The 20277-nt window shown below is 41.6% G+C and overlaps 1 protein-coding gene across 7 annotated transcripts in view; it reads right to left on the bottom strand.

Moving 5' to 3' along the window:
• FGGY (FGGY carbohydrate kinase domain containing) overlaps positions 1-20277 on the bottom strand; it is a 413229-nt gene that overhangs the window by 156869 nt on the left and 236083 nt on the right. For all 7 annotated transcript variants that reach the window (XM_081308911.1, XM_081308913.1, XM_081308910.1 and 4 more), the window contains one exon: positions 13409-13512. In XM_081308911.1, coding sequence (XP_081165037.1) covers positions 13409-13512 — 104 coding nt within the window. The remainder of the gene's footprint in view (positions 1-13408; positions 13513-20277) is intronic.

Below are 20277 nucleotides of genomic sequence, written 5' to 3' on the forward strand. Positions count from 1 at the left end.
ATGATTAGATTCAGGGTAGGCATTTTGGACAGGATGATGCTTGTGTCCATATGACTTCTTCTTTGGAAGACCTTCAGTAAGAGCCAAGGGCAAAACATATAAAGCATTTTACATAAAACTCTAGTGGATGGTGTTTGCAGAAAAAAGTTTCTCTCCTGTAAATTTCATCTGTCCCAGGGATGCCTGTGAGCATGTTGCTCTCTCTCATCTCTCTGCTCACATGGCTTATCACAGAAGATGGGGCAAGAAAGCTAGGAAGCTTATACTGCATCTGCCCTGCAATATCAGTGGTCTTCTTTGCCAAGAAAGTGCTATTGATTTAATCTTCCATGCATCTTTCAAAGGTCTCTGCATCTCTCCATGGCCCTCACTACATCTCAGGCAAGCTACTATGATACCCCCTCTCTCCTGGACTCCCTCTGTCCCTCTATCTGGTCTCTTGACATACACTCTGGAGTCTCTCCAATCTGTTTTGCAAGTCCAACTATGTAGTCTATTATTCTTGACACCTTTTAGTTTCTCTTAAAAGACCAAACTTCCACATAAGGCTCACAAGCCCAGCATGTAAGCTCCCCTTTGCTTCTCCCATTTTAACTTGTACCCCCTTTCCTTCCTGCCCCACCCCACAGCTGCCAATTTCCCTCCCATTACCCAGCTGTACTCTCCTCCCAGTTTTCTCCAATCACTGACCACAGCCACACACAAGCACCACAGTCCCCCAGTGACTCCTTGCTTAGTCACTTCATCAACATCTCTCAGCTCAAACATCACTACCTTACAGGAGCCTTTCTGGTCTCCCAAGCTGTACCAGGGGCATGGCTTTAAGTTCTCATAGAGGGTCCTCTGTATACACATGCCTATACCATACCCACAGAGGAATATATAAACCATGGGAACATTTTAAAGACTGGTAAGTCTGTCCTTTACCAATAATTGCCATGTTTCCAAAGTCACTCCTGAATGTATCCTTTCTCTCAGTAGCCAGCACCCCAGGGTTCTGATATCTGTGGTAATAATTCTCTTGTTTATCTTTCTAGGCTTACTGCCTTCAGGAATTCCTCAAATGTACTATCTCTTTTGCTTTTTTTTATAATTTCCTATGACTCAAATAATTCTGTTCATCTCTTTTTCATTCCTTGTTTCTTCAATTACAATTATTTGATATATCTTTGTGATATGTAGATATCGTTTCTCCACTTAAACATGTATACCACTGCATGAATGCATTGAAATTCAGTTATTCATTCTACTTCTAATGGAAATTTGGGCCTGTTATGAAGAATGATATTACGACTACTCCCTGGGCATACTGATGCATAGGTACAATAGTTTTTACCTAGGAATGGAATTGGTGGAGTGTTGAGCCTGTTTATTTTCCAAAGTGATTGTACCAATTCACACTTCCAGAAGCAGGGCAGAGAAGCAAAGCATTTGTCAAGATGTGTAGTAACTATACTTGATTGTGATGGTTGGCTTGGAATCTACATCCTCCACTAGACTCTGAGGTCTATGTCTGCTTCTGCTTACTATTTTCAATCTAGTGCCCAGCTCACAGTAGATTTTCAAAACAATTGACTGAATAAAAGGTGGCATATGGGTAAGAAAGCTTAAGTTTTCCGGATGTGAACATAGATCTATGTATGGACTCCAAAATCCATGTTATTTCTACTGCACTACATACTCCTTACTGCACAATGGGGATGATCATTTGTGTCCCACTTATTACTTCCCAACTTAATAATCACTAGTAGTAATCAAGTGAGATTATAGATGTCAAGCCAATGAACACGGGGTACTAATTAAATGTTGCCTATGTTCCACTACTGTGCACCTGGACCCAAATGTTCACTGATGGGGTGTATGAGAGATGGTTGTCAATGGCAAATGCTTTGTGAATGTGTGTGGATTAAGATTTCTTTGTGGAGGAAGATGGGGTTTCAAATATCACTACAGGGAAACCGAAGACACCAATTAATGCTTTCACATCCAAATTGCACCTGTGTCCTAAATTATCTACTACCACAAACAAAAGAAGCTCACTCCAAATTCTGATCAGAACAAACACTTTTAAATGCTTTTACCCAGGTGGCATCATCTTTCATGTGTGCCCAGGCTCGAGGAAGAGTTGGGTAGAGAGCTGGATTAAATACTGCACTTAGGCTCAGTGCTGTGGGTTCAGAAGTAAACTCTGACTTCCTATTTACCCTGAAAGATCTTAGGCCTCTGTGGTTTCCTGTTGTGTCCTGATGTGTCTGCTTTGGTTTCTGGGTTTGTCTGTACTGAGCTCCAGACAGGGTCTCTCATGTTTCATGAGAAAATAAAAAATCCACAATCTTTAATTGTTAGCATATTCTACCAGGTATTCTGTGCAAGCCACAGCTTCTCAGAATGTCTGTATCTAGGCCTTCTAAGAGATAGCTTCTTTGAAAGGATGAAGACTCAAGAGACTTTCTCCTGTGTCCCAAACCCTTCAGAGATTGCTTGAATCTCCAATTTAATTTCCTTGGTAGTATATTAATTTTTAGATTTTATTTTTCATTATTTACTTCTCTTTTACAGTCACCAACTACAATTTTAGAATATCATTTATGTATATGGTGCTTTGCTAGGCACTGAAGAAACAATGATGGATGGATGTAATTACTACTCTGAAGACATTTAAAACAGTTTTTCTGAAAATCCTCAATTAGAATCACCTAGGTACACATCAAAATTACAGATTCTGGGAATGGAGGGTGTAGCTCGGCATGTGCAAGGCCATGGGTTCAATCCCCAGCACCAAGTAAATGAGTAAATCGGTAAGTAAATAAGTAAATTAAATAAAATTAAAGATCTTGTTTCCCAGCAAGACTCAGGGAATCAGTACCTGTGGGGTTGGGGTCTGAGGGACAGCATTTTAAAAAATTACTTATTTATTCTAATTTGTTATATAGATAGCAGAATACATTTCAATTCATGGTATACATGTACTATACCGCACAATTTTTCATGTCTCTGGTTGTACACAAAGTAGAGTCACACATTTTTAAAAGAAGATTCCCAGGTACTTTATATGCACATTATTTGAGAACTATTGGCTTGCAGCTTAATGAAGAATTTAGTCACAATGGCAATTTATGGCATAGAACCAGGAGACCATCCTGTAAAGAGCCAGACTTTCACACTAGTTGTGGGATCCTTCGATTCAAGCAAATAAAGATGAACAAACTAAGGATGCAATGGAAATGGCTCAGGGTTTGACTGGGTATGTATCTGAGTCTCAGCCCTAGCTCTATTAGCTGTGGGACATGGGACAAATCACTAAGTCTCTTTGAGCCTCATTTGAGAAAAGAAAACAACACTTCTCTGACACCCTCACTTTGTTTATTCTGAGGATTAAATTCCATAGAGTATTTTACATACTCTAAGGCACCATGAAAATGTTCTTTCATGATCACAAAATCTTTTGTAAATAAGAAAATAATTAAGCCACCCCCTAAGGTTTCTCTAAAGCAGTGAGAACTACTTGGTCTCTCAATCTTCCCCAGCTTTGCTCCTGGGACCTATTTCTCTTAATATTATAGCTATAGATGATGTGGCTCCTTCCAGGATCCAGCAGCTTTTTTCAAAAGCACAGCTCAAAATTGGACCCAGTCCTGAGGTCAGCAGTGGCATATGTTTTTGGTATTGAGTTAATACTTTCAAGGAATGGATATAAAAGACCATGTAAAAGTCTATAACCTCTCTGACCTCAAATCCATCACCTCTTCAGGAGGCAAGGTCATCTGTTGAGATATTTTATGATGCTGACACCCTCTAATGATGTTTAACTTTTGTTTAATCTGAGTGCATTAATATTATTCTTTATTCTGATATAAAAATGGTTACTGCATCCTTTTTGCACACAACTATGATTTTTGTCCATTTAGGAATTCTAAAATTAATCTCAAATATTTGTTGTGAAAATGAGAAATTCCAAATACAGAATACCCAGGAAAAAAAACTAGCACATGCTAAGTATTCAATAAATCCAGCCATTGTTATTCTTCCATATACAGATGACATGTTCCCGATTCATCTTGAACTGTTGTCACAATCAATTTCTCTTCTTTACAAATCATGCATAAACCTAAGCATCCTTTTCTTTTTTGAGTATTTCTCTTTTTTAGATTGAAATTTTATATCCTTAAACTTGTGATGTGGTGTTTACTATCTATTTCACTAAGGATACATTGCCAGATCTCTTTAGGTTAACTTGATTATAAACCCCAATGCTGAATGTTTAGTATAATTCCCTAGAGAGAGAGCATTAAAGCATTTTCACCAACTGCTCTAGGAGTTAAAGCTTGTAGGAAAGACAAGAATGAAAGATCCTGTGCTAGAGGGCTATGAAGGCCCAGAGGTGGCACAACCAATTCAACATGGCACTGGGACGGAAGACGCTTCATGGAGGTGACACCTGTTCTAGGACTTTGGGGGAAGTCACACACTAATGACAGTGTAATCTCTAATAGTATAGGCTTTGAGATTCCTGTACTTTGGTTCAAACTCAGCTGCACCACTTCTTAGCTCCGTGACCTCTCTAAGCCTTAGTTTTCTCATCTGAATGCCGGGATCATAATACAATGAGAAACTCTTCATAGAGTTTGCTAGAAGTAACAAATGACATAGTAAATGCTCAGTAAATGTGTGTTATAAAGACCATGATTTTTGTAATGATGCTACTCAACAGATAGAGGGGAGATGTGTTCATTCTGGGCAGAGAAAACAACATGTCTAAAGCCAGACTAGTGGAAAAGCATAAGTTCTTTCTAAGAAGAGCAACTATAAGTCTAGTATACTTCTTCCATTTGCAACACTCCAAATATAAAAAGGCTTTTTTTTTTTTTTAAACTGGGGATTGAACTCAGGGGGACTTGACCACTGAACCACATCCCCAGCCCCCCCCCCCCGTTTTTTGTGTCTTATTTAGAGACAGGGTCTCACTGAATTGCTCAGTGCCTTGCTAAATTGCTGAAGCTGGCTTTGAACTCACAATCCTCCTCCCTCAGCTTCCCCAGCTGCTGGGATTATGGGCTTGTGCCACCACACCCAGCACATAAAGGTTTTTAATGATTCATTTGATGAGAAAATCTGATAGGAATAGATCAAACCATTTAGCATTACTTAACCTGCTTGGTGTGAATATTCTCACATTTTACTGTAGAAATATTCATGCTTTTGGTTATGGGTGATACCAAACATATACACATACACATACACACACACACACACACACACACACACACACACACACACACACAACTGTCTAAAATTTGCTCATTCTTTATTCTAAACCATGTCTTGCCTCAGAGAATTCAGATAAGGGTTGTGCAGGCGCCTGCTAGGACATATGGTAAAAGATGAAGGATGAGGTGAGAGGTGGGTAAGACCAGATCATGCATCTCCTGTACACAGCTAGGATTCAGGAAACTTGTCAGGTGATTTGACTGGGAGTGTGAAGCCATGCAATTTAGTTTTCAGAACCACCTTCACTGTGAGTTGATCCGGGTAGATAGGACCATGCAAACTGGTGTCCTGTACACCACAGAAAAATGAATTCTTTTTGTAGGCTTCCCTTTTATTTATAGGTCATGTCCTAATGCCCAAGAACTGTAGCCTGTCTTACAACATCATAGCAAATCTCACAGCTAGGAGTGGTATGGAAACCTGAGGAACATTCAGTTAATTTTATCATGTAACCAGATGATAGGAGCATAAGTCATAAAGACCCTGAGACTGGTCTGTGTGAAGTAACACTGGACAGCTGATCAATTATTGGGTCGGTCAGTCTATCAAGGAGAGAAGCTGAGGTCTCACCGAAGACTGGATAGTTTACACATGGCATCTTCCTTCAGCTGCACAGTCCATCACTCCTGAGAAATCAAACTTGTATGGTATAATTTGTTCTTCAGTAAACCTTTAAGGTTGCTATCTAATATTGTTTTATCTGTTCTTCTGCCCATGTATTCATCCAACTTTTATTGGACATCTACTGTGTGTCAGGTATTGTGCTAAGTGCGAATAAATGGAAATGTCATTGTGTTGTGATATCCTTCTCTTACCTCCCCATATAATTGGGGCCATATGCTGGTATCACCCCATAGCATTATCTAAAAGATGGGTACTGAATCCATCTGTATTTCAAACATCACTAAACTCAGTTTTCTACAAGTTTTGAAGATACACTGTAGGAGTTAATTTATACAAGGTGTCTATTATCTTTTAAATAAAAAAAACTTAAAAAAAAATACATGCTTTAATCATCGGTTAAGTGGCAAAGTAGAAACCACCCCTACCTGGTTCCTGGGGAAAAAACCATGAAAATGTAATTAGCATATGAAAAAGAGGCACCTGGAGCACACAGAGAGTATGGAGGAGATGTAAAAATGAGGGGCAACAAGGCAAATTAACGAAACCTCTGAACTTAGGGTATGTAGCACTCAATAAGCTCATGTGTGTTGAAACACTAGGCAGGTGTGTGATGCTCAGTGAATGACAGTTCTACAATGGTTGTCTTCAGCCTTGGATTTATCCGCACTGCACCTCTGGAAACGCACAGATCCTTCCATGACTGCTGGGGAATGCTCAGCAGCCACAGAATCAGTCACCCACACAACAGATGAGTGGTAAATAGGAAAAGGGAAAAAAGTCAATGTGGTTTTCATTTCATGCTCTTCTACACAAATACAAAACATCTTCGTGAGTTGGGAAGTCAGCTCCATGTTTTCAACTTGCCTAATTCAGCACTTGACCATACAGCAGAAGGGAAAGGGGGGAGATGAACTAGGGAGTCACATAAATACTCTCTTCCCAGGGGATGATAGTGACAGTGATGCTGTTTATTTTAATTGTTATTAGGCTGGTGGCCTCTTGAAAGGCAATGGTTTGGGAGACTGGAGAGAAAGGAAAGTGGGAGCACTGTGGTCTAGCTGTGGCCTAGCCCAAACTCTGCAGTTTTCATCAGGCTTTGGAGAAGATGAGACTTGTAATCACTCTCCACAAATCACACATACACTCAGCCAAGCCATCCCACAGCCTGTCTCATCTTTCTGCAAGGAGTTCAGAGTAGGAGCTCCAGAATCCAGCAGCCTGTGTTGCAAACCTATCTACATGATTTACTAGCTACGTCACCTTGGGGAAGTAGTTTGTATCTCTCAGTCTCAGTTTCGGCCCTTATAAGTGGATAGGATAATAGTGATAATTGCATAACTCTATTAGGGTTGAAAAACACTTCCAAATTTGTTAGACTGTGAGAAGCAGACAGTAAATATTAGCTGTTACTGTTACTGCTGCTAATTTTCCTCCACCAAGGCAGTCCTCTAGAACTTTCTACCCACTACATCCCCTACTTCTCTGTTTCCTTGGGAGGAGAACATGGTATTCTCCCCTCCCACAGATCATTAGGAGGAAGCTGAAATATGGCTGCCCCACTGACTCTTTCCTCTCCTTCCATCACTGTTCCAGGCAAGTTTTAGTACTCTGCAGAGGGTTGGGCTCAGGACAGATATTAGGTAGACTTGAGCCAGAAGCTATTGTTTCTGACCTTCTGAGAGGCTCTATTGTGATCCTGGTGGGCTTTCAGAAACGTGGGGCAGAGAACCCTGCCCAGTTTCTTTAGCAATGGAATGGATGGATGGCATAGCAACATAACTGTTTGAAAAACTGTGAAACTGCTTTCCAAAGTGGTTGCACCATTTCATATTCTGCCAGTGGCGTGTGAAAGTTCTAGTTCCCCATGTTCTCCCTATGGCTTCAACTATTCTGGTAAGTGTACATGGATCTCAATGTGATTTAATTTTCATTTCCCTTTTAAATAATGATGGTGAACATTCTTGACTCTTCTAACAAACAGACCATGTCCAGTGTCCTCTGTTTTAGGGGAATGTTTTCTTCAGATGGTCTGAGGCAGATATATTATACCATTTGAAAAATGACCTAAAGAACACAGTTTTAACAATGTGGCACATTCTGAAAGGAGGCTTCTCTCTGGCTGGAGCCCAAAGACACTGGGGTTGCAGACTCCCAACTCTTTTCCCAGCCAAGCTGAGGTCAAGATATGGAGCCAGTCAACCTAAGTGCATCTTATGAGCTCCAGGGGGAGGAACTCATGCCCACCTTTCAAGGCACAGGGTAATGGCAGAGTGAGGGATAGGAGGGGAATAAGGATGGAACATTCCAGATATCTACCTTGGTGGAGGAATGGTGAGAGTAGAGAGTGGCTCATTTCTTACTGAAGTCACACTGACTTAAAACTATTCAGTTAAAATCTTACTTCCCAGACAGGCCAAATGAACTGCATAAATTCCCTGCTGGGGGAGGGCAGAGGTTGGTGATGAGGAGGATAGGCTCATTGTACCTTAGATTGTGGGGGAGGCTTCTCTCTGTCAATCAGGACTCATTCAACAGAAATAGGGGATGAATGAACACACTAGTGGATGAGAAAGGAGTGAGAGAGACTTGAGAAAATACAAGCACTCGCACACTTCCCTCAGAAAAGCTATCCAGCAGTGTGGCCACTAAGCATCCACTGTGCACCCAGTGCTGCACTAGACGGGATGGGCCCAGAGAAAGCACAGGAATCATGGACCCTCTAAGCAAGTCAGCTTCATCTGACATATAAGTTGGATTAAGACACAAGAAGCACAATAACAATAGGATATATGTATCACAAGAGCTAGAGAATCTACTGAGGAAGGAAAAAAGTGTAAATGAATATTTATTAATTGCCTACTGTGTACTGTTTCAAAAGTTATTTTAGGGATGTATTTAGAATAGTGTCTATGATACTGTATGAACTATATAAATGTCTGCGGATACTATTGATATTGCTATCCCCCCCCCAGTGTTCTCTTTAGTTTTTTAAAAAGCTTTAGCTTTAGTTAGCATTTAATAAATTGTACATTTCTAAAATGTCTGACTTGATGCTTTGACACAACATACATCATTTCCAAATCTTTCCTGTAATTCTACTCTTTTGGTCCTTATTATACCCATTCCCCCATTCTAGGTAACCACTATCACCCATGTGCTTTCTGTATTATGTGTTTACATTTCCTAGGTTTTAAAATAATGAAACTGTATAGTTTCTACTCTTTTTTGGGGGGAGGGGGTCTTGCTTCTATTACTTAACATTGTAATCTTATGATTAACCTATTTTATACCTTTGAGATGGTTTGAAAATAGTTAAAGTGTGTCCCCCAAGGGTTCATGTGTTGAGAGCTTGGTCCTTAATGTAGCAATGTTAAAAGATGTGAGACCTTTAAGAGGTGGGTCCTAGTGGGAGGTCCCACTGGCCCCTTCCCATGCTCCCTCTTACCTCCTCTCTCCCTCTCCCTCCCCCACCCTCATGTCTCCCTCTCCCCTTTCAATATAATGACATCTGCCATTTGGTGACTCAGCCAAAGAAGTCCTACCAGAGCTGAGCCAAAGCCAGCTACTACCATGCCCTTCAACCTCCAGAACTGTGAGCTAAATGAACCTCTTATCTTATAAAATACAGAGCCTCTGGTATTTTATCATCTTATGTATTTTGTGTCCCAATCCCAGAATCAACCTTGTGCAAGACATCATGATTCTCTTTATTGGATCAGGGTATTAGAAACAAGATCAGGGCATGGGGTGTTCTGTTACCCACATTTAACAAATGAAGAAACTGAGATACTAAATGAAGTATCTACTAAATTCACAGTCAGTAACAGGGCTAGCACAGGGACCCACATCTTAGAGATAACAACACTATATTTAATATTTAATGACAACACTATATTTAGTATTAATCAAAGGCCTGATTAGTACGTCTTATGTTCAAGTATAGTGCTAAACTATTTACAGAGATTACTCAATTTAATTTTTGACATAAATTTATGGAAAATACTATTGCCCACATTTAACAAATAGAGAAACTGAGGCACTAAAAGATAAAGTATCTACCTAAATTCACAGTTAGAAATAGGGCTAGCACAGGGGCCCACTTCTTAGAGATTCCATGGCTGTGCAGTGACAGAATCACTAGCTGTATGTTCACATAAAACCCTCATTTCTAAATACACCTAAATAGGTGCAGCAATACTCTCCAGCTCTCCTCAGGCATTGTCTGCACAAGCCTTACCCCCTCCACGCCCCTCCCGGCTCTGCCACAGGGTTTGCCCCCACCACCCGACACCTAGCTGGAGGACAAGCTGCCAAGTTCCAACCTGACCTGACAGCTCCAGAAGAGGTGTGCTGGAGCAACAGGGATCATCTCCATCTGACCCTGCGACTTTTCAACCTCTGGCTAACCCCTGCCGCGTGTTATCCTGGGTTTTGGTGACTTGGTAGTAATTAACTTTGAATAAGCAGCTCTGCTTTTATGGAGTTAAAAAAAGAACAGCATTTTTTCCTTCTTAATTAAATCATCCCTGAGGAAGATGAATGTGCAGCCCACACTTGTATCTTCTAAAATATCAAAGGCCTGATTAGTACGTCTTATGTTCAACCTCAGGCTTTTTCTCCAGATTCCTGGAGGTAACAGGAACCTAGAGGTAGGGACCTTTTAAGTATTTACCAATACTCAATTACTGCTTGCTCATTCATTCACTCATTCATTCATTCCTTCTGGGTGATCTGAAAAGAGCAACTTGGATCAAGCATAAATTGTCTCTGGGAATTTTGTCTCAATTAACCCACTGAATTGGAAACACCAGAAGTGAGCAGACACCAAGAGAATTCTTTAGGTCATGTTGAAACCACTTTTTGGAAAACCCATAGCCCCTGAGTTCTGTTTGGCAATTTTTTCCTGACAGTGGTGGTTTTATTTGCCAGAACCACAACAAAGGGGGTCCTTGAGTTTCCCTGGGAGTGTTTCTCCAACCTGAAACTCCCCTAGACCTCACAAAGGTGTGATTGTTGCTGGCGTGCTGGCTCCCAGCACCTGAGGGAGATCAAAGGCACTCTCTGTTCCCAGCATGACCACAGTCTCGCCCTCATGACATAACATTAAAGCTAGTGATTAATCCCCTTGGCCCAGAAGGTCCCTTCCCACTCCCAAGTACAAAGCAGGGTGGGGGTGGGGGCTGTTATTTCCAGTATAACACGACATAATAAACTGGCATTTTATGGCCCTTATTCATTGCAACCAACTGCGGCTGCCCATCAAATTCGTTAAAGCCCAAACAGTTGCTTCATGTGAGCATTTTATGTCACTGGGAAACTTTCATAAGAATCCCCGCCATTTCAGTCTCCTGCTGCCAGGTACAGATGGAGCTAATACATGCTCTCCAACAATCCTGCAAGACTGACACCACTCCCCCAACTTGATAGAGGAAGAATCTGAGTCTCAGAGAAGTTAAGAGGCTCACTGGGGTCATGGGGCCAGCAAGTGGATAAGCAAGAGTTCCTGTGCACATGATGACCTGTGTGCCCCTGTTCCTCCCTCCTCTATGGCCATGTGGTGAGCAGGCACAATACGACAGGGCATTATGGAGTGTAAACATTGGAACAATGTACAGCAAAATTTAAGTTCTTAGTTCCAGAATTTAATGTCTTTGTGACCTTGGGGAAACTACTAGTATCATCCCATGGAGAGACAGGCTGAGAAGTGGAGCCTCACAGAGTCACCTATATTCATTTAGATCTGCTTTTGATTAGAAGCCTGAAGAGAGTGGAGTAAAAATGCTTGAGACTCAGATTTGACAGGAAAAGCCAGATTTGATGTGTCCCAGTGAAAATAAGGGATGAGTTAAGTAGATTTAAACTGGTCATCAGTGAAGACAAGGGAACAAGGGTAGGGAAGACCCATATCAAGGGAAGTAAGAGCTGGATGGCTATTTGGGCACTTTCCATTGGAAGAGAGTTTAGGCCTCTGTGGATCTCTGATTCCAAGACAGCTAAGCTTTACCACAGGATGCTGAAGGGGAAGAAGGATGTGGGAACTTCTAAACTTGGTTAAAGAAGTTCCATTTAATGCCTCACCTAGAGTCTAAAGAAATACAAAGAAGTGTATTTGCTTAAGTCCAGCCCAAATGCCACCGCAGGAGGCCTTCTGCAGCCCTGGATGCCTCCTGGTAGTCAGTCACTGCCTCCTTCCTGCCTGATAGCAACAGGGCTGATAATCAACAGCCAGCCTTCCAAGGGGCTCATGCACCTGAGCACTCACACTGCCTCGTTCCAGTCTTGTTCCAGCCTCCTACTGTGAGGGACTGCCATCAGACCCCACAGATTGCAGGTGAGGAATCTGAGGGAGTTGAGTACTTTGCCTATGGACCCATGCTTAGGAAGGGGGAAAGTGGGACTGGAAACCAATCTGGCTGGCCCCACTATCTTGACAACATGGGAGGCCATAGAATGCAAAGTGCCTAAGCATGACCAAATGGTCAGTATCCTGAGTTCAACCCAAACCTATTTGGGTCTTCATATCACATTGTAATATCTGTTACAACTCTATCTCATCCATAGGTGGGCCTATATCTTCCTTATGCCACAGAGTTTAGCACAGGCAGAATGTAAGAGCAGGAATCAGTAAAAAAGTAACTGCATAGATATTTACTCAAAGCATCTACTAATAAAAGAGGCTCAGTGGTCCCTACAGTCCCTGAACAGTTTCACACAGCACATGATTTCCTCCCTAGCTGCAGACTTCCGGCTCTGGGCTGTGTCCCACTCTACTCTCAGGCTCATCTCCCTGCTCCTCCCCCTCTTTCCCCCTCTACTGTACTCATCTGGGAAAAATCTAGAGAGTCGTCTATCTCAGTTTAACAGAGTAATGACTTTTAAATAAAAATATGGTAGAAATGGGTACTTATCGAAATGGAATGCTTTCAGACTCATGCATTTAAAGAAGATATAAATTTTAGGGCAGGCACTAAATTTTAACTGCAATCTTGGAGAAAGCCTTTCCATTAATTCATGGAGAAAAATTAACAAAGTGAAAATTGCTTATCAGTGTTCTTTTGAAGTCATGATACGCAGCCTAATTCTATAGATCATCAGGACGCTCCCAGGGAGAAGGATTTATATTGATGGAGAAAGGACTCAGCAGCCAAAGAAAACAGATACCCCCACCTTGCCAGGGACGAGTCAGTTGCCCCTGAAAGAGAGATGGGTCTGGGAGAGCGAGGCTTTGCCCTCGTGGACCCTACTTCACTCCTTTTGCCTGGGTTCAATGGCCAGGGTGGATTCAAAGGCAGACTCAACCCTTTCATGCTTTTTAAGTCTTTGGCCCCTGGAAAAAGAGCAGGCAAATATAAGCAAGGTTACAGGAGGGAGGACCAGGCTTCTGGCCAGACACGCATAAGGGGGCAGGAGGGGAAACTGGGAAAAAGAGGAGCAGAGAAAGAGCTAGCAGCTCAGTATCTCCCCCTGAGTTGCCCCCCACCCTACACGGTGGCTTTGCCCTTGTGTCCACACTCACCCCCATGTGACAAGAAGATGTTCCACAGATGACAGCCAGCCGTGACGTCACTGGCTGTCCCTCACAGATGAGGCCATGACCCCTCACATCTGCTCCAATCACTCCTGTGAGAAAGTAAAACCACAAAATCATCTTTAAAACAAAAAAGGAAGGAAGGAAAGAAAGCTAAAACAATCATAAAATACCTTTTAAAAGCCAAGCAACATAGAGGAAGAGTCTCGCGTGTAGACCAATTTCAAATACAAACCAAAAGGGCATACTCCTCTACCACAGGAAAACTAGAAAACTCGTTCTGTTCCTGCTTTGCTCTGGTCCATGCATGGCATGTGACAGTTAACTGTACCTATTTACATATTAAAAACAGTGGTTGTCCATTATCTTGTGCTCACTAAATACCAGCACTATGCTGTATATTTAACTGGAGTGATCTCATTTGAGATTAATACTGTCAAGTGGATGTTATTAATGTTAGAGACAGACATCAGAAAAGAAACCAAGGTTTGCAGAGGTTCAGTGACTTGCCCAAGGTGGCATTGATCATAAGGAACAGAGCCAAAAGGAATCTGGTTTAATGTATCATATGTCAATCTCAAAGAAGGCAAAGCAAAGGTGGTGTTTCATGACTGAATCTCTTCAGCATACTTATTGCAGAGCTCCAGGTGTAAAGAAGAGGGTGACTGAGAGGTAATCCTTTAGTTTAAAGATAGCCAGTAGCAGAGTTTCTCATATGTGGTGGAAACTCAGGCTTTTCCACACAGACTGTATTCCGGATACTTGCGAAACAAGTGAAATTAGATATGATTAGAGTTAGTTAAAGCAATTCTACCTTCATTTTTTCAAATATCCAACAAGCACTTTCTATGCAGTAAATGCTATGCCAGGCATGAAGTGGGAGCCATGAGCATGCAAATGTACATAATTACAACAGGAGGCAGGTGAAATAGGCTCAAGGCAGGGCTCAGACGTGGATGCAGAGAGAACAGATCCCGCTGATCTCAACAGCTTCATGCATGGCCTCTCTGTCCTCAGACTCCAATACTATATGCTCTTCTGCACCTGCTCTTCTGTCTGCCTGGGATGCTATTCCCAACTTTCTGCCAGGCTAGCTTCTATTTACTCCTAAATCAGATGTGACTTTCTCAGAGCTTCCATGATCCCCAAAGGAGTCTCCCTGTTCAATGTTTTCATGCACCATTGGACTTCCCCAACAGAAGAGGCAGTGGTAGTTTTGAGACATCACATGCTGTGAGCCCCTCTTCTATAATGAAAGCTGCAGGAAGCTGGCACAGCCTTGCTCACATGCTTAGCAGCCCTTTACACCATAGTCGCTAGCTCAAGGCAGAAAGTCAGAGCACAAATGTTTGGGGATTCAAGGATAAAGAAGACAAGGCCCTGCACTCAGAGTGCTTGCAGCCTGGTGAGGAAAAGAGAACCCCAAATGATCAGAACACATAGAGAGAGGGAACCTTGGAGGCTCCAGGGTTTCCCCAGGCTTTCAGTCCATGTGGAGCTCTGCACAAGTTAGCCAGGTAAAAGCTACAAATTCCTGGATACTGACGGTACTAGTTGCTCAAGTAAGCAGGTCTTTCTAGAAAGTGGGATCTAGGGGCCACAGACAGTCTTCTTACAGCTTTCTAGATTTTTTTCATTACTTCTTCCAAATTCTACCTTCTGGGTACAGCAATTGGTGCACCTCTGCTATTGTTCAGAGGCCCAGCAGTAGGGGGAAGTACAGCTCTTCCAAACTTTCTGTGTTGGTTATAGTAGCAAACAGGCAATTGAGGTCTGAGACTTGAGCCTGCAAGAGTCCTGGGCCCTATTTGTTTTCAGAACAAGTCCCCTGTTCTGCTTGGTATGGGGGGGTTGCCCCTGCAGACTGTAGTTCCCAGACTCAGTCAAGGTCAGTCCTTCCAGAGGGCTGGAGGAAAGGGAAGGCCCAAGCAGACCTTCTCTTCCTTCTCTGTCTCAGGTAAAGGCCCAGGAGTGTTGTTTCCTTCTGACTCAGACTCTGCTGGCAGGATGGCCACAGCCACAGCATCTGCTGGGGTCCACCACTTTCAACACCATCTTGTTTCTTTGACTCCTGCCCTATGGTGGCAGCTGCTCTCTAGCTTCTCGCTCTTTCATCATCTGATCAACATTTTCTATATAAAATTCCCTCTTTTTTGTAACAATAGTAATATCAATAGATGTTGTGGTGGTGGTAGATGTTCTAGAGGTACAGACAGATTTACTTAGGAAAGCCGAAACACATTCCAGGAATGTGGGCTCTTTTAAGAGTGAGTGGCTTTGGGGGTAAAGGAAGGAATACACATTCAAGGGAGAATGTGGGCCATCTCGAGAGGGAGAAACAGCTGAGATTCCTTTTATAAGCACTCAGAGTGGCTTATGCCTCTCTGGCTGGATCCTGAGTGATAGGTTCCCCATTCAGGACACAAGGAGTTTAGGACAGGAAGAAACTTCAGATATGAGTTCTTCTTGCATGCTCTCCTTAGACATCTCATTTTATTCTTAAAACAACTTTCTAATGTGACTGTTATTATCCTTATTTTACAAATGAAGAAACTGAAGCCTAGAGATGAAAAGAAACTTCTTCAGGGTCACAGAGCTCCCAAGGACAGCACTGCAATTCATATTCAGGCAATCTGACGCCAAAGTATTTGTTCTTCAACATTAAGACTGTAGGTTTGTCTCCAAAACAAAACCCAACATCCAAGCAATTGATGTTTATTATCTACACATCTCAAAGTACTGAGGTCTTAAGCTGCTGATACTGAGATCCCTGACAGAAAAGGGGTTGACCGCTTCTAGCCCACAGTGCTATAAATCAACTTAAGGTTTCCTGAGCAAGGTCCGCATTTATTGGCTCCACTCATAGGTACAGGCAAAGTTAACCTTATAGGGTCATTCAATTTCTATAGACACTTAAAAATTGAGGAAAAGATAAATGTGTGGGTAATTTTCTTTTGCTTCTTTTCTGGTTAGCAGACTCCCTGATTGACAGATTCATTGATTGATTTATCCATGCTAAGGACCTGAACACTAGTGAGTTAGGATGAGAGAAGAATGGAATTTGGAAACGTATCTGCTATAGCATAAAGAAAACAACAAAATCACATGATTGCTCTGATACTGAATGCTAAAAAAATAGATGTTTGATCAATGGTAACCGTGTCACCATTATCACTACCATCACCAACATCAACAAACCACAAACTTTCTCTCAAGTCAACTGCATTCTTCCTTTGTTTCTAGAAAACATATTAGAGACTGAAGATAGGCTGGATTCTATGCTAAGTCTTTAAATATTCTCTCATTTAATCTTTACAACAACATCCACTAAAGGTAAATATTCTTTATTCCCTTCAACAGAGGTGGAAACAAAGAATCACAGTAACTGGTCCAAGGTCATGCAGATATAGGAAGCAGTGCCAGGATTTGATCTGTTCTTTCTGACTCCAAAGCCCATATTCTTTCTATACTCTCTCACTCTATGATGTTATAATTGTCTTCTAAGAAGGAAATATATTTGGAAATGTCAGTTCACCATAGAACATAATGAATGCACTGGACTAAGAAAAAAAATCAGAGTTTTAACCCCAATTCTGCCACAAGTTAGAACTAGTTCCCTCATCTCTACAGTAGAAGAATGAATCACAAATGTTCTTTCCTCAGCCATTCTCAATATAGGATATATAGAGTGTGTCTTCTGATATATCAGGTACAGGAGCTCCTCACCAGAAGACAAGAACAAAAAGTCCCTCTCCAGATGCTGATTATCCAGTCCCAAGGTTACTTAGGCAACCACCAGTCAGGTTTGCACAGCACCAGCAAGAGGAAGGCTTGCCCAGGTTCCCTCCTGGGAGGTTCTTGATGCTCTGCCTATCATTGCCCCTGATTCAATAGCAGTAGGTGGGGGATGCTCTCGGTGACCACATGAATCCAGGAGCTGACAATCTCATTTTCCTGTGTCCCTCTAGAGCCTGGAGGGGCTAAAACAGGCCCATGAATGAGCAGGAAAAGCAAGAATAGTTGGGAGGAGCATTCTCCTTTCTGAATAACCACATTTTACCATCCCTAAAGATTCACAGGCTGCACATGTACATCAGGAAGCAATTCTCAAGATGAGATTTGACAAGTGCAGCCCTGACACTGCTGGGGCCCCTCACAGGACTGTATAAGTGTCAGTTCATTCTGCATTCCTCAGAACGTTTAAGGAGCAAAATTAGCAGCAAAAGAGATAGGCATCAAAACAAAGTGACATATTCAATTGTCTCTGAATCTTGCACAACAACCAGCTGATGGTAGTTGCTCAATAAATTTTTGTTGAATGAAAAAATAGCAGAAAAACAAGCTTACTAACTTGTTCATATATTATATTGTTCTTATTTATTTATTTAATGTCAAGCAACACAATATTTTAAATGTAACCTTTATTTTACTTGTTTGTATGTGGTTCTGAGGATTGAACCCAGTGCCTCACCCATGCAAGGGGGAGTGCTCTAACCACTTGGCTACAGTCCCAGCCCAAACAACACATTTAAAAACAAAATTTAGAGGGAAAATTTGAAACGCCATGAGCAGCTCTTATTTACCCTTGTGTGCTGTCTCCCTCCCTCCCTCCCTCCCTCTCTCCTATCCAACCATCTTTCCTTTTTTCCAAACATTTATTGAGTGCCTACTATATTTATATGAAAGAAAAAAAGGACTTTGCAAATGTTATGATTAAAAGCATGTTATCCTGTAATTTATCAAGCCATAGCAGCTTTGAAAACTTTACAGGGTTATATAGAAGAAAAGCATCCTAAGTTCTAAAATTTGTGTTATAATTATCTCCCACTTTATAGCTTCATAAAGTGCTTTATAGCTTGCACAGCATCCTCAGACACTGCACCCTTTATTTAATATTTAGAAAAACCCTGTGATACATGTGTTTTATTTCCAGCTCATGGTTGAAAAAAAACTGAATTTTAGAGAGGTGAAGTAATTTTGTCAAACTTATTTAGACACTAAGAAGCAGGAGAAGGGCTCAAACCAGGATATTCAGTAACCCAGTCTGATGTGTTAGCATCTTGAAAAAGATTCTCCTGAAACAACCACCTCAAATAGCTGCTCAAAAGATGACAAAAAGTATAAAAAGAATTTTGAACATTACTTAAGATTTTATCAACTTGAGACTTGATTCAACTCTTTGAAGGAACGAGTGGACTGATAAAGTATATCAGATGGGCTGCTTGACTAAGCTGGCTAAAGGGTTGGAGTCCATGGAGAGGACACTCTCTATAGGATAGCAGCTCTGTGTTTGCAAAGCCTGTGCCAATTCTGTGGTCCCAGCAGGGTAGGGATTATAGCAATGGCATTTTCTGTGCAGAGAATGTAAGGCTAGTCTATCTACTGGCAGACCTAGAATTCTGTTACTTTGATTGATATTCATTTATATAACAAAGAACATAATATACTGGGTTGGCATTATGGTGAAATACTTAAAAAACAGGATTCAGTCATCATGTGACTCTGGTTATGTTTCCTGTCTTCTTTACACCACAATTTCCACATCTTACCATTTGCATATATCTCTTCCTCATAGGATTGTTATACAACTTACATGTGTTAATACATGTAAAGCACTTAGCTATCCAACAGAATGATCTCTGAAGGTGGAAATATTCTATATTGGCATTGTCCAATACAGTAGTCACCAGCCACACGAGGCCACTAAGCACCTGAAAGGTGGCTAGCACAACTGAGGAAGTGAATCTTCCGTTTTGCTCAATTTAGCTAATTTTGATTTAAACAGCCACTTATAGGTAATGGTTGTATTAGATAGTGAAGATTAGAACATGCTCAGTAGTATGTCAATATTTGCTGTTTGCCTTATTTTTGTTATTGTGATTTTTGCTATTATTTCATTTGCTCTATTTCCTTAGACATCTGCTTAAGTTCCACTTACATGTCCTGGGGTAAATACCTTCACCTCTCAGATGTAGAACCTCAACCTCCATATCTGAAGAACTTGATAGCAATGCTAACCTACAAAATTGCTGTGAGGACTAAGGAAGATGTATGGGGAATACACTAGTTATCAATAAATGGGAATTCTTCCTTCCAGGAGCTGCAACAGTGCCTGGAACAAGCAGGGCTTCATGGAAGTCTTTTCTCCACACTCCTGGATGTGCCCTGCTTATCCGTGTTGCTGGGCATTTGCTCATCATGCACCGAAGAACCTTCCACAATTTCCTGTCAACCTCCAACAATCAACCTGGGAACATGCATTCCCTGCTGAGGCCTCAGTTATAGCATCAAAATCTTTCTGGACCACTTTCCTCCTTAGGCCCCAAGCACCCCAGCCAGAGAAAACCAACCAAGTCTCCTTCCCTTGCACTTTACCTCCTGAAACTGCAGCCTCTGTCATTTATTTGCTTGCATAGGCGTCTCCTGCTACCAGATAATGACTGTTTTCTTTTGCAAATTAAAATATAACAATTGTACATTGAGTCTTAAAGCAAGCCCAAGGGGTAACCTCGCACCTAACAAATAAAGGGGAGCAGCTAGCTGAAAAGATATCCATGATCCTCATACAGAATGAAGCACTGTCTTGACCTGGAAAGAAACATCATTTAGATTCACCCAAATTAAATTCTAAAATAAGTTTACCTTTGTTTTTAAACTATGAAGAGATTTCACACACCTAGATGCTGCTACCATCCCACTTCTCACACTCCCATCCTTATAGAGCCAGAAAAATAATAGAGAATACCTTCAAATTAGACATGGGTGGCCATTTACTTGGTAGCTGAAGTCTTCAGGGCACAGTATCTCAGAGCCAGGACTCTGGGACTACAGGACTTGGTGTCAAGTCCAACAAGCCA

This window comes from Spermophilus citellus (assembly GCF_964194105.1).
Source record: "Spermophilus citellus genome assembly, chromosome: 9".
In the NCBI taxonomy this organism is placed as follows: Eukaryota; Metazoa; Chordata; class Mammalia; order Rodentia; family Sciuridae; genus Spermophilus; species Spermophilus citellus.